Source organism: Camellia sinensis, chromosome 6 (assembly GCF_055761805.1).
Source record: "Camellia sinensis isolate YWXY chromosome 6, ASM5576180v1, whole genome shotgun sequence".
In the NCBI taxonomy this organism is placed as follows: Eukaryota; Viridiplantae; Streptophyta; class Magnoliopsida; order Ericales; family Theaceae; genus Camellia; species Camellia sinensis.
In genome coordinates, this window is record NC_138966.1 from 177,231,248 (window position 1) to 177,244,423 (window position 13,176).

General features: G+C 40.0%; 1 protein-coding gene and 1 pseudogene across 1 annotated transcript; both read left to right on the forward strand.

The window, feature by feature from the left end:
• The first annotated feature begins 747 nt into the window (after positions 1-747).
• Positions 748-2,844, forward strand: LOC145793849 (uncharacterized). The gene is made up of 3 exons (XM_082876729.1): positions 748-1,689; positions 1,954-2,010; positions 2,113-2,844. Exons 1-3 carry the CDS (start codon positions 748-750, stop codon positions 2,842-2,844), a joined length of 1,731 nt encoding a protein of 576 aa, XP_082732855.1.
• A 297-nt stretch (positions 2,845-3,141) lies between these two features.
• Positions 3,142-12,787, forward strand: LOC114279599 (malate dehydrogenase 2, cytoplasmic-like; annotated as a pseudogene).
• The last annotated feature ends 389 nt before the right edge of the window (positions 12,788-13,176 follow it).

Sequence of the window (13,176 nt, forward strand, 5' to 3'; positions counted from 1 at the left end):
CAAGCTTTAAAACAGTGGAATGTGGAGGTATTTGGGAAGGTGGAAAATAAGCTTAAGTGTGTTGAAGAAGAAGCTCATGCCCTTGATTTGCTTGCTGAGGACAGGCCTTTGCTACCTGCATAAATACTTAGAAGAAAAGAAGTGAGGGGAGATGTTTGGATGCTTAGTAAAATGTTGGAATGGATTTGGTTACAGAAATCCAGAGTGAATTGGGCACTTAAAGGGGATAAAAATACAAGGTACTTTCACATTATGGCATGTAGCAGGAATAGTAGGAATTCTTTGTGCTCCATTGTTGTGAATGGTACAATGTTGGAGGACCCTATGGAAATTAAAGCTGAGGTGAAGGCCCACTTTCTAAAGCATTTCTCTGAGGATTGGAAGGTCAGACCTAAATTATCTAGGCACTTTAAGAACATTAGAGGATCACAAGTTGTTGAACAATTGGAGGCAGAGTTTACTGAAGAGGAAATTAGTTATGTCATCAAGACTTGTGATGGGAATAAGACACCTGGACCTGATGGATTCAACATGGCTTTTTTTAAGAAATGTTGAAAAATTATGAAATCTGATGTGATACATTTTATGAGGGAATTTCATCAAAATGCAAGTTTAGTGGGTGGGATCAATAGCTCTTTCATTGCTTTAATTCCTAAAAACGATAGTCCCTCTTGTTTGGAAGAGTATAGGCCTATTAGTCTGATTTGTTCTATGTATAAAATTCTAGCAAAAGTGTTATCAAATAGGATGAAAAAGGTGATGCCCAAGATCATTAGTGAGGTTCAGTCAGCTTTTCTCGGTGGTCAGAATATTATGGATGGGATTCTTATAGCTAATGAGATTGTTGATGGATGGAAAAGATCCAATAAGAAAGGTTTGGTTCTCAAATTGGATTTTGAAAAGGCTTATGACTCAATCAATTGGGAGTTTCTCTTTAACATGCTCTCAAACTTTGGTTTCGGATTTAGATGGGTGAGTTGGATGAAAGCTTGTGTATCCTCTACTAAGATCTCTATTTTGGTTAATGGGTCACAAACACCTGAATTTTGCCCACAAAGGGGTCTTTGTCAAGGTGATCCATTGTCACCGTTTTTATTCAATATTGTAGCAGAGGGTCTCAATATATTACTGAGTAGGGCAAAAGAGTTAAACTTAATCACTGGGGTAGAGGTGGGGTCAAATGGCTTAAAAGTAACTCATTTGCAATTTGCGGATAACACTATTTTGTTTTGTGAAGCTAAGAAGGAGGAAGTTTGTAATATTAAAAGAATTTTAAGATGCTTTGGGATGGCTTCGGGGCTAAAAATAAATTACCACAAGAGTTTCATTTGTGGTGTTGGGGTTGATGATGGACTATTGCAAGAGTTTGCCTTTAATCTAAATTGCCTCTATCAAAAGCTACCTATAATGTATTTAGGTTTGCCATTGGGGGTTAACCTAAGTAGGAGAAGTACTTGGAAACCTGTTCTTGTCAAACTCAAGCAGAAATTGGCTAATTGGAAGAGTGGACTACTTTCTTTTGCCGGGAGGTTAACTCTAATCAAGTCAGTTTTGTCCAATCTGCTGGTTTACTATTTATCATTGTTCAAGATTCCTGTTGGGGTGGCTAAGGAGATTGAGAAAATACAATCGGCTTTCTTGTGGGGTGGATCAGACCTCAGAAGAAAAGTGCATTTAGTCCGTTGGGAGGTAATTGCAAAGAATAAGAATCTAGGTGGTTTGGGGTTGAAGAGGATTAAAACATTCAATGACTGCTTGTTGTTAAAATAGTAGTGGAGGTTTGAAGTTGAGAATCACACACTTTGGAAAGAAGTGATATGCGCAAAATATAATGTTCAATATGGGAAATGGTTGCCAACTTTGGGAGGTAGAGGTTCTAAGATCTGAACTGATATAATTAATGTAGCTTTGTTGAATCCAGACTTGCATAATTTCTGTATTCATAATTCTCAGGTAGCTTTGGGGGATGGGAGTAGAGTTCACTTTTGGTTGGACAAGTGGATTGGTAATGTGTGTTTAAAGGAGGAATTCCCTAGACTCTTCTCTCTATCTAATAATAAGCATAGGGTGGTAAGGGTGTTTTTTGAGAATAGGGGTGTTGCTGATGATTAGAACCTTGAGTTTAGAAGAACTTTGTTGGCATGGGAGGAGGAGGAAGTACTTAGATTAGTTTGTTTGCTCAGAAGTGCCCCAGATCTATGCAGTGAAAAATCAGATGCATTGAAATGGACAGCAGAGTCATCTGGACTGTTTACTGTAGCATCAGCATATAAATATAGTGAATCCCTTCTTGGTCCGGTTATGGCAATGGCAGGCCCTATTTGGAATAATTTTGCTCCTCCTAAAGTACAATTTTTTAGATGGTTGGCTTGGCTTGGTAAGGTCAAAACTACTTGGTTTCTTCACAGAATTGGTGTACTTGATGGGGGTGTCAATCTTGAATGTGTGTTCTGCCATAATGATGTTGAAACCGTGGAGCATATTCTTCTTGTATGCCCTTTTGTTTGGAGGCTTTGGTCAAACATTGTAAGATGGTTGGGTTTTCAGTGGGTCATGCCAGGTTCTGTAGATAGACTGTTGCAGTGGTGGTATGGGTGTAGAACGTCAAAATTGGAGAAGAAAATCTGGATGGTCATTCCTATGGCAACTCTTTGGTCTACCTGGAGGCATAGAAACGAGTGTGTTTTCAATGGATTACAACCAGATTTTGAAGCTTTATGCGACATTGTGAAACTTCGAGTAGCTTTGTGGACTAAGGCATCGCCACTACATGTGGCAGCTTCTGTAAATGATCTGGTGTACAACTTGCAGCAGGTCAAGTTCTGCCTGAGGATTGGTGGTTGAGTGTGTATCTGTTATAGGTGTTTATCTGGTTGAGTCTTGTTTTTTTTGCATCAGAAATGGTACTGAATTCAGTTGATCCTGTCTGAGCTTGTTAGAGCTGTTTTCTGGGCTGTTCTGTCTTACTTATTGCTCTGTCTTACTTATTGCTCTGTCTCTTTGTTCTGTTGATTTGAGGCTGGTTTACTGTGATGGTATCTGGTGTCTCAGCTGCCATCTGCTGTCTACTCTGTCTGCTCTATTCTGCCTTAACTGTTATCTGCTCTGTTATGCATCATGCATCAAACATCTGCTGCAGATATGGGCTACTACTGGTTTTATGATCAAGTGGGGCTTCTTTTATTAGCAAATGCCAAGAAGAATGCTATATATGCTGTACTAGTGATTTATTTCCTCATCGTGAACACATACAAGCTATTCAGCAGTATGCTTTGGACTGGATCCCAGTGTTTGCCTTGTCTATGCTGGTATGGATTGAGTATCTCAGTTTATCAGAAGATCTGTTCTGCTGTTGATTGTGGTGCAATCCTTTATTATGGTGTTTGCTAAAGCCCCAACACTCTGAAGTATTTTGTCATGGTCCTAATCTGCAAGGGAGTAATCTGGTGAGTAGCAACTGCAGAGACTGGTTACTGTCAAGCCCTCTTGAGGAATGGTTGCTATGGTGGCTTTTGTGTTCAACAGCAGCAATAACATCACAAACTAGGTGGGAGGTCTGTATCTGGGTTGGAAGAACTCTTTTTGGGCTACACAACAAATGCTGCTGATATGTGCTACTATCCTAAGGCAGTACTCATCTGCTGGTGTATGGGTCCTTTTTGTTTCTCTTCTGATAGTGTGCATAGGGGATTTTCTAGGTGCTAGCAGATATGGCTACCTTGGAGTAGGAGTTGGAGGAGGTGGTGGCAGATTTGGGTTTGGCCTCCTCCTGCTGCAGTGTTGTTTTGGTGCAAGGTTTCAGTTCAATTACCAGGTGATTAAGGCTGCAGTGTTGTTCTTGTTGCTCTGTTTTGGAATTAGTAGCATTGAGAAACTTGGAAACATTGGATATAGGCATCAATGATGGTCAAGTTAATCCAAACCAGCCAGATATGGTGTTGTTTTGTTGTAAGGTGAAGCTTGGCTTGGCTGCTTGAGGTTAGGAGCTTCTATCTATGGATGGTGTATATGCTATGCTTAGGTGCTAGCTTTGGTTGGTTGGTTCTTCTTTCTTTCTTTTTTTTCCGTTGGTCTCTCACCAACTTAGGAGTGCTAGCAAATGATAGGGTGAGCTCGGTGGTGCCAACCTAGTTGGGATCATTTAGATCACTGTGATGCTTTTGCATTTCCCTTATCTTTATTAATGTAATTTGTCTTGTACCTTATACTTGTTTATTTCATCAATAAAGTTTCTCTTTTTGCCGATAAAAAAAAAAAAGATCAAAGAGTAGAGTTGAGGAATTAAGAGGGACGGCGGAAGAAGGTGAAAAAAGGGTTAGGATTTTGGTTTGGTGGCTTCATTAGTTCTTCAAATAATTTTTTGATCTTTAAAAAAATATTGTGAGTACAAAACTGAATTTCCTTGATTTATATTTAATTCGTTGTTTTTATTTATTTATTTTTATTTATTTGATGTTGAATTGATTTCATGTTTGCATGTAGATGATTGATCGATTTTAATTATTTTGATTAGTTGTGTATGTAAGGTTTAGGATTTTTAGATGATTGATTGATTTTAATTATTTTGTTTAGTTGTATATGTAAAGTTTAATATTTTTAGATGATTGATTGATTTTAATTGTTTTACAATAGTGTAGTTAGAAGTTTCTAATTACGCTAAGTAATATCTTTTTCTATTGAATGTTTCTTCCAGGTTTTGGTTGTTGCTAACCCTGCCAACACCAATGCGTTGATTCTGAAGGAATTTGCACCATCAATTTCTGAGAAAAACATTACTTGTTTGACAAGGTTGGACCATAACAGGGCCCTTCGTCAAGTTTCAGAGAGATTGAATGTCCCAGTATCTGATGTGAAAAATGTTATTATTTGGGGTAATCATTCCTTAACTCAGTATCCTGATGTCAACCATGCAACTGTCAAGACGCCAGCTGGAGAGAAGCCTGTCCGTGAGCTTGTTGCTAATGATGAATGGTATGAAGAAAGTATAAATAACATATTTGGCCGTTATGTGTTTGTGTTAGCTTGGATTTGCTGTTAAAGCATCGATCAACATTTTATGGTTTTCACTTCAGAGTTATGATGCACTTCCTTCCTTAGGTTGCATGGAGAATTTATAACAACCGTCCAACAGCGTGGAGCTGCTATTATCAAGGCTAGAAAGTTGTTATTGGATTGCATTTTTCTTTGCTACATTCTCTCAACAATCAAATAGACAGGGTTTTATCTAGTAGCGTTGCTAAGGTCAGCATTGGAGAGAAAGAAAGAGAGAGACTGAGATTAAACAATGTCCCGAGAAGGCAAACAGCATGGTCATGGAAATGACGGAGGTGGATGGCAACCAGTGGTCCGTCGTCATGGTGGCAGAGAAGTGTGGAGCAGCAGGGCAGACGCAGCCATACACTTTGTTTTTGTGGATAATATTCTAGAATCTATGGGGACTAGAGGGTTATACAATAGCTTCTCCAACTACGGGGTAGTCATGGATGCTTTTATTCCAAACAAGCGAAGAAAGATGACACGATCTCGATTTGGCTTTGTACGTTACAATTGCTCTGTAGCAGCGAACATGGTAGTACAAAAAGCACATGGGCTTTGGTGTGATGACAGAGCACTAAAGGTCAAAATGGCGGAGTTTGAAAAGGTGTTTGGTCCGAAGCCCAGGTCGAGACAAGTACCACAGACAAGAATAGCTGCAAATGACAGTCTCATGGTTACTGCTGGATATCAAAGGACCAGGTCCTTTGCTGAGGTTGTGAGAGGAAGAGGTATCCAAACTGCTGCTATCCGAACTATTCATGCTGCTGAGGAAAGCAATGGTTGGTTATACGAAAGCGTAGTAGCAAGATTAAAACCATCCTTCTCAGTGGTTGATTTTAAGGAGAAAATAGTAAGGCAAGGCTTTGGGGATGTTAAGATGAGACTGGGTGGGGGAAGAGATATGGTTCTAACCTTCACCTTAGTTGAAGATATGAAGGTCAAATTTCAGGAAATGCAAGAGTGGCTTAACGCATGGTGTGAATCAGCTCATGTATGGCAGCATGGGCTGGTGCTCGAACAAGAACGACATGTCTGGCTAAGTTGTTATGGAGTTCCACTGAATCTGTGGAGTTTCTCTACATTTAGCAGCATTGGCAAGATCTGGGGTGCAGTGGATGCTATAGATGATGATACTCTTCGGCTAAACTCCCTCCACTGTGGTAAAGTGAGGATAGCCACGACTAGTATGGATACTATTAATCACACCATTAATCTGGAGTGCAAAAGTACACTATACCCTGTGCGGGTGTGTGAGGAACAAATTATAGTTTCTAAAACTTTGCAGGATCAATGTGTATGCCAATCCAATAAATGGAAGAATGGAGTGGGGTCATCTTCAGAGGCAAGTGCAGAGGCCCAGATCACGGACAAAAGCAGCAGGTATGAGGAAGAAGATGACTATGTGGAGGTCCAGATGGACAAGAAGTCAGATCTACGGGGTGATGTGGAGGTCCAGCTGGGCAAGAAGTCAGATTCACGGGGTGATGTGGCTGGAGTAGGTACTACTGTTTCACCTATTCTTGCAGATGCACTGGACGGGGATGATAGACTGAGAGATGTCTCAGTGGTAGCTGAAACTGATATGATGAAGGAAATGTCAACGGAAGGTGGCGCACGCGTAAATCAATTGGCAGAAGTAGGGACGAGCTGCAAGCAGTGTGGTGATAGTGTCAGGCGTAGGGTAGATGGTGATGTATATACTCCTGGGTTCATTAGAAGTTTAAGTGGGTCTGAAAGTAATAGGCTGGGTATTCACCTTGAAGTGGCTCTTGATGGGGCCCAAATGGTAGGTGGGTTGGTTGGGTCGGCCCAAAGAATTGAGGGGCCAGTTCAACTTGATAAGTCTAACTTCCAAGACCTTATTACTTTTCTAGAGGGGCTTGATCAGTGTGCTAACCGTAACACAGTTGGTCCAAAGAGTTTTTTAGCCCATACTTCAACAGCATCCGTCTGTCCAGCAAGGAAGGAAAAAATGAAAGGTAAAGCACTACCAGTTTCAACAAAACAGTTTCAGAAGCAGCAAATGAAAGGGAAATTTGATGTTTCCACGGGGTTGGGGGCATCTTCATTGAATTTGAGGAAAGGAGCAGTGTTCAGGTCAGCGGTAGCGGCCATCTCACTATCAATGGCAAGCGGAAATAGTAGAGGAAGAAGATTATTGACGGAGGCGGAAGCTTCAATTCAAATAGGCAAAGCCCGCGGTCTTGAGTGTGAAGCCAAAGAAGAGGAGGTGCTTAGTAAATTGCATGATCTTGAAGCTCAAGACAAACAAAGAGCAAGGCTGGGTGAAGGGGATGCGAATTAGATTAAAACGATCGGCTGGGTAGAGGGTTTTCATATGCTTATGAAGATACAATCTTGGAATGTGAGGGGAATTGGAAGGCCTGAAAAGATGAGACAAATAAAGAAAAGTCTTGCAGAGAGAAAAGTGGATATTGTGCTATTACAAGAAACCAAGAAAGCAGTAGTTGATTCTACCTTGGTTAGGTCTATGTGGCCTGGGGATCAATTTGATTTCATGGCAGTAGATGCGATTGGGCAAGCTGAAGGGCTACTATGTATTTGGAACCCAGAGGTGTTTTTTCTGAAGGATTGCTGTTGTACCCAGAATTTCATCCTTTTATCAGATACATTATTTTCCAGTTTTGATTGTGTTATTATCAACGTTTATGGCTCTAACGAGGTGGCTAAAAGAAAAGAGACTTGGGATATGTTAGTGAGGTTGAAATCCAATTTCTTGGGGCCATGGTGTATGGGGGGTGACTTCAATGAAATAAAGAACATTTCTGAAAGAATAGGGTGTTCGAGAAGGGATCGTGGGATGAAAGACTTTAACAATATGATTGAACAACTCGAGTTGATAGACATTCCTATGTTAGGGAGGAAGTTTACTTGGTGCAATGCTCAAGCTAGGGAGAAATGGAGCCGAATTGATCGATTTCTTCTTAATTATGAGTGGGTACAAAATTTTTCTTTCAAATTATGGGGGCTTCCTAGATTTTTGTCCGATCATTGTCCTATTATTCTGATGGAGGATGATAGGGATTGGGGCCCTAAGCCTTTTAGGTTCCTCAATGCCTGGCTTCTTCATCCCAAATTTTTATCTTGTGTTCAACAAAGTTGGTCGGAATCTGCTGTGGATGGATGGGCAGGGTTTAAATGTCTTATGAAGTTTAAAGCACTGAAACAGGTCCTCAAACAGTGGAATGTTGCGGTGTTTGGTAAGATTAAATCAAAATTGAAAAGTGTAGAAGATGAGGCTCATGCTCTTGATTTGTTAGCTAAGGATTGACCATTACTTGATACAAAACTGTATAGAAGAAAGGAAGTGCGGGGTGATGTGTGGAGGTTACGTAAAATGTTGGAGTGGATTTGGTTACAAAAATATCGAATGAATTGGGCATCTAAAGGGGATAAAAATACAAGGTTCTTCCATATTATGGCATGTAGCAGAAATAGTAGGAACTCTTTATGTTCAATTGCTGTTAATGGCTCATTGTTAGAGGAGCCTTTGGCAATTAGGGAGGCCATTAAGAATCATTTTATGAGGCTTTTTTCAAAAAATTGGAAAGTCCGTCCCAAATTGTCCGGCCCTTTCAAGAACATAGGGGGTGCTCAAGTTGTGGCACAATTGGAGGCAGAGTTTACAGAGGAGGAGATTAAAAATGTTATCAAGTGTTGTGATGGTAATAAGGCACCTGGCCCTGATGGGTTTAATATGTCATTCTTCAAAAAGTGTTGGAAAATTGTGAGGGTTGATGTGCTACAATTTTTGAGTGATTTTCATCAGAATGCTAGGCTTGCTTGTGGGCTAAATAGCTCGTTTATAGCTCTGATTCCCAAAGTTTTAAGCCCTTCTTGTTTGAATGATTATAGGCCTATTAGCTTGATTGGCTCCTTTTATAAAATTATAGCTAAAGTGTTAGCGAACAGAATGAAGCAGGTAATGCCCAAGATTATTGGCGAAGCTCAGTCAGCTTTTTTGGGGGGAAGGAATATATTAGATGGCATATTGATAGCCAATGAAATAGTGGATGGTTAGAAAAGATCCAATAGAAAAGGCTTGGTGCTTAAATTGGATTTTGAAAAGGCTTATGACTCTATTAATTGGGAGTTTTTATTCGACATGTTAGCAAAGTTTGGATTTGGAAATTGTTGGTTACGATGATTAAAACTTGTGTTTCCTCTGCTAAGATCTCCGTTTTGGTGAATGGGTCACCAACATCTGAGTTTTATCCACAAAGAGGCCTGAGGCAAGGAGATCCATTGTCACCATTCTTATTCAACATTGTAGCAGAAGGTCTTAATATTTTGCTGAGCAGAACTAGACAGTTGGGTCTAATTCAAGGGGCTGTGATGGGCTCTAGTGGGTTAAGAATCACGCACTTGCAATTTGCGGATGATACGATTTTGTTCTATAATGCGGATAAAGAGTAGGTGGGAAACATTAAAAGAATTCTAAGATGCTTTGAGATTGTATCGGATCTGAGAATTAATTATCACAAGAGTGTCATCTGTGGGATTGGGGTAGATGAGGGTTTGATGTAGGAGTTGGCTTCTTCCTTAAATTGTCGCCACCATAAATTGCCTCTAAAATACTTGGGGCTTCCTTTGGGGGCTAATCCCAACATGAGGAGTACTTGGAAACCTGTTCTTGATAAGTTCAAACAAAAATTGTCCACATGGAAGAGAAGGTTGTTATCTTTTGCTGGGCGCTTAACTCTTATTAAATCGGTTATGTCTAATCTGCCCATCTATTACCTCTCACTGTTTAGAATCCCTGCTGGAGTGGCAAAGGAAATTGAGAGAATGCAATCTGCATTCCTTTGGGGTGGATCCGATCTTAGAAGGAAAATTCATATGGTCTGGTGGGAGGTGGTTTCTAAAAATAAGAAACTAGGTGGGTTAGGGTTGAGGAGGATAAAAAGTTTCAATCAATGTCTCTTGCTGAAATGGTGGTGAAGATTTGGTGTAGAGAATAAATCCCTTTGGAAGGAAGTGATTTGCTCCAAGTATGTGTCATTGGATGGAAGATGGACACCACAATTAATATGCAGAGAATCCAAGATCTGGTCAGATATTATTCAAGCTGTACTGTCCAATCCAGAGCTGCACCAATTTTTTATCTCTAATTCTCAGATTGTTCTGGGGGATGGGAGGAGAGTTCGATTTTGGAGAGACAAGTGGGTGTGTAATGTATGCCTAATGGAGGAATTCCCAAGGCTCTTTTCCTTATCTAATGATAAAAATGGTGTGGTAAGGGTGTTCTTTGAAAAAATGGAAGAGAATGGTGGCTGGAACATGGACTTCAGAAGACCTCTGTTGGTATGGGAGGAGGAAGAAGCTAACAGACTTTTTCATTTGTTGAATTCTGCACCAACTCTTTGCAATTCCAGATCTGATGAGCTCATATGGGGTGCAGATCCATCTAATCTTTCTTCCGTTTCTTCAGTATATCTTTGGAGTGAATCACATCTGGGACCTATACTACCAGTGGCTGCTTCAATTTGGAATAATTTCGCTCCCCCAAAAGTTCAATGTTTTGGGTGGATGGTTTGGCTGGGTAAGATTAAAACATCGAGCTTCCTCCATAGAATTGGAATTCTAACAGGGAATGTAAATCTTGATTATCTTTTGCCATAATGAGATTGAAACTGTGGAACATATTCTATTGTATTGTCCTTTCGTTTGGTTGCTTTGGTCCAACATCGTTCGATGGTAAGGTATGCAGTGGGTGCTGCTAGGTTCAGTGAATGGTCTGTTGAATTGGTGGGATGGTTGTAGAATGAAGAAGCTAGAAAAGAAAATTTGGAAGGTTCTTCCTCTGGCTATCCTCTGGTCTACATGGAAGCATCGAAATGATTGCATCTTTAATGGCTCTCAACCAAACTTGGAAGACCTGTGTGAAATAGTGAAGGTTCGTGTAGCTATGTGGCTCAAAGCCTCACCAACTCAGGTGGAGTTTTCTATTAATGACCTGGTTTTTAACCTGCCACAGGTGAAGTTCTACATTAGAAATGGAGGTTGAGTGAAAAAGTGTTTGTTTGGTTGGTTGGTTGTTGGTATGATTAGTGGTCATGGTAGTTCAGAGCTGGCCAAGTCTCATGTCTGTTCTGCTGGTATGATTGTGCATACATTGTATTTCTGCTTCTGGTTATAGGCTGCAGAGCTATTTCTAAATAAAAAGTGTGTATCATGCTGCTGTTGTAATAAGCCTGATGCTTGTAGAATGCTGTGGAGCTGTTTGGCATCCAGGTGGCTGGCTGTGTGCCTCTGTTTAACAGTCTTGTTTAGGAAGAGGATTTGATCTATTCTGCACCAGTCTTGCATTGCTGTGAGGTTATGTTCATCCTTTGCTGGGTAGCTGATGTGGCTTGCTGATGGAAGCAAGGTAGAAGATGTCATCCTCATCTGTGCTGTTGTGTGTTGAGTTTGCTGGTTGTTAGTATGTTCTGTTAGTACATACCAGAGGATGTTTGTTAGTTTGCTGGTTGTTAGTATGATATGCTGGTTTCTACCAGATGATGTCTAGTAGCATAGCAGCATTGGTTTGGTGTTTTGATCTGTTTCTCTCGTTGGTTCCTCACCAACTTGGGGGTGCTAGCAAATGATAGGATGGGCTTTTTGGTGCCAACCTAGTTGGGATCATTTAGCTCATTGTAATGCTCCTGCACTCCTCTTTTCTTTATTGGTGTAACTTAATTTGTACCTTATACTTGTTTTCATCAATAAAGTTTCTTTTTTTGCTGATCAAAAAAAAAAAAAAAAGGCTAAAAAGTTGTCTAGTGCATTGTCTGCTGCTAGCTCTGCTTGTGACCACATTCGTGATTGGGTCCTTGGAACTCCAGAGGTTGCTCTTGTTCTTCCCTAGCCTACATTTCTATACGAGCTAAAATTATCCTACACATTCCTTGTCTTTCTATTGCTGCATGTTCAGGGATGTATTGAGCGAAAACATCCTTTGCTTATCTTTTTTTCTGTTGGAACATTGCAGGGAACTTGGGTTTCTATGGGTGTATACTCTGATGGCTCATACAATGTGCCAGCTGGACGTATTTATTCTTTCCCTGTTACTTGTGGCAATGGAGTATGAACAATTGTTCAAGGTCAGAATGTGTCTAATAAAGTTAATGCATAGTTCTTTCGTATCATACATGGACAAGTAATAGGATCAGAAACTATATCAGCAATTGTCTTATGTTTTAGGTGTCTTTTTAATTTTAATCGGTTTCGAACAAACAGGCATCCAACCTGTGATATTGATATGTTCCTTTCCTAGTCCTCCTAATTGTTGGCATTTATATTCCCCTTTTTGTTAAAAAAATTTGCGATGATGTCTTGATATTCCCTATACATTTTCCAATAGTTGGTCTCATATTTTTGTTATTATTTAATTGGTTTAGCACATGCATTCTATTATGACTAGGTTTAATGATTTTTTCTGGACTTTTAATACCAATAAGAGATAATTAGTAGGTTTAGGCTAAATGTACATATTGGTGATCAACAATTTCTGATTTTCTAGATGGATTCTTGACCAGTGTTTTGCTTCCCTTTCTATGTCTCAGGTCTCCCAATTGATGATCTTTCAAGGAAAAAGTTGGACTTGACCGCCGAAGAGCTTACTGAGGAAAAGGCTCTGGCACACTCTTGCCTTTCTTGAATTTGCTCCTAACCTCCTTTATGCTGTAGTAGGTCTCATGCTTTTGTGTGTTTTTGGAAGAAACAGCTACTATTTTGAATAATGCCATTGTTACATGAACACTTAATGGAAGGATAGAGATAAACTCCTCTACTTGGTAAATGAATTAGATTTGTACGGGCAGTTTTTGTCCAAGATTTCTTATTTAGGCTAAGTTTGGCATAACCTAAATAATACAAAAAGTCAAAAAGTCACTATCCTATTTAAGTCACATCATCTTATTTAAATCACATCACCTCTCTAACACATCACATCAAACTCAACCCAAACCCCACCCATATAAGCCAATAAGTCAAAAAGTGCACTTTTTTAGAACATCCCAAACCAACCCTTACAATCATGATTTTTGACACAATACTTGACGGCACATTATGCCTCCGTTTGGGAAGTGGGTTGGCTTTTTGGCTTTTTTGGCTTTTTTGGCTATTTTAGCCTGG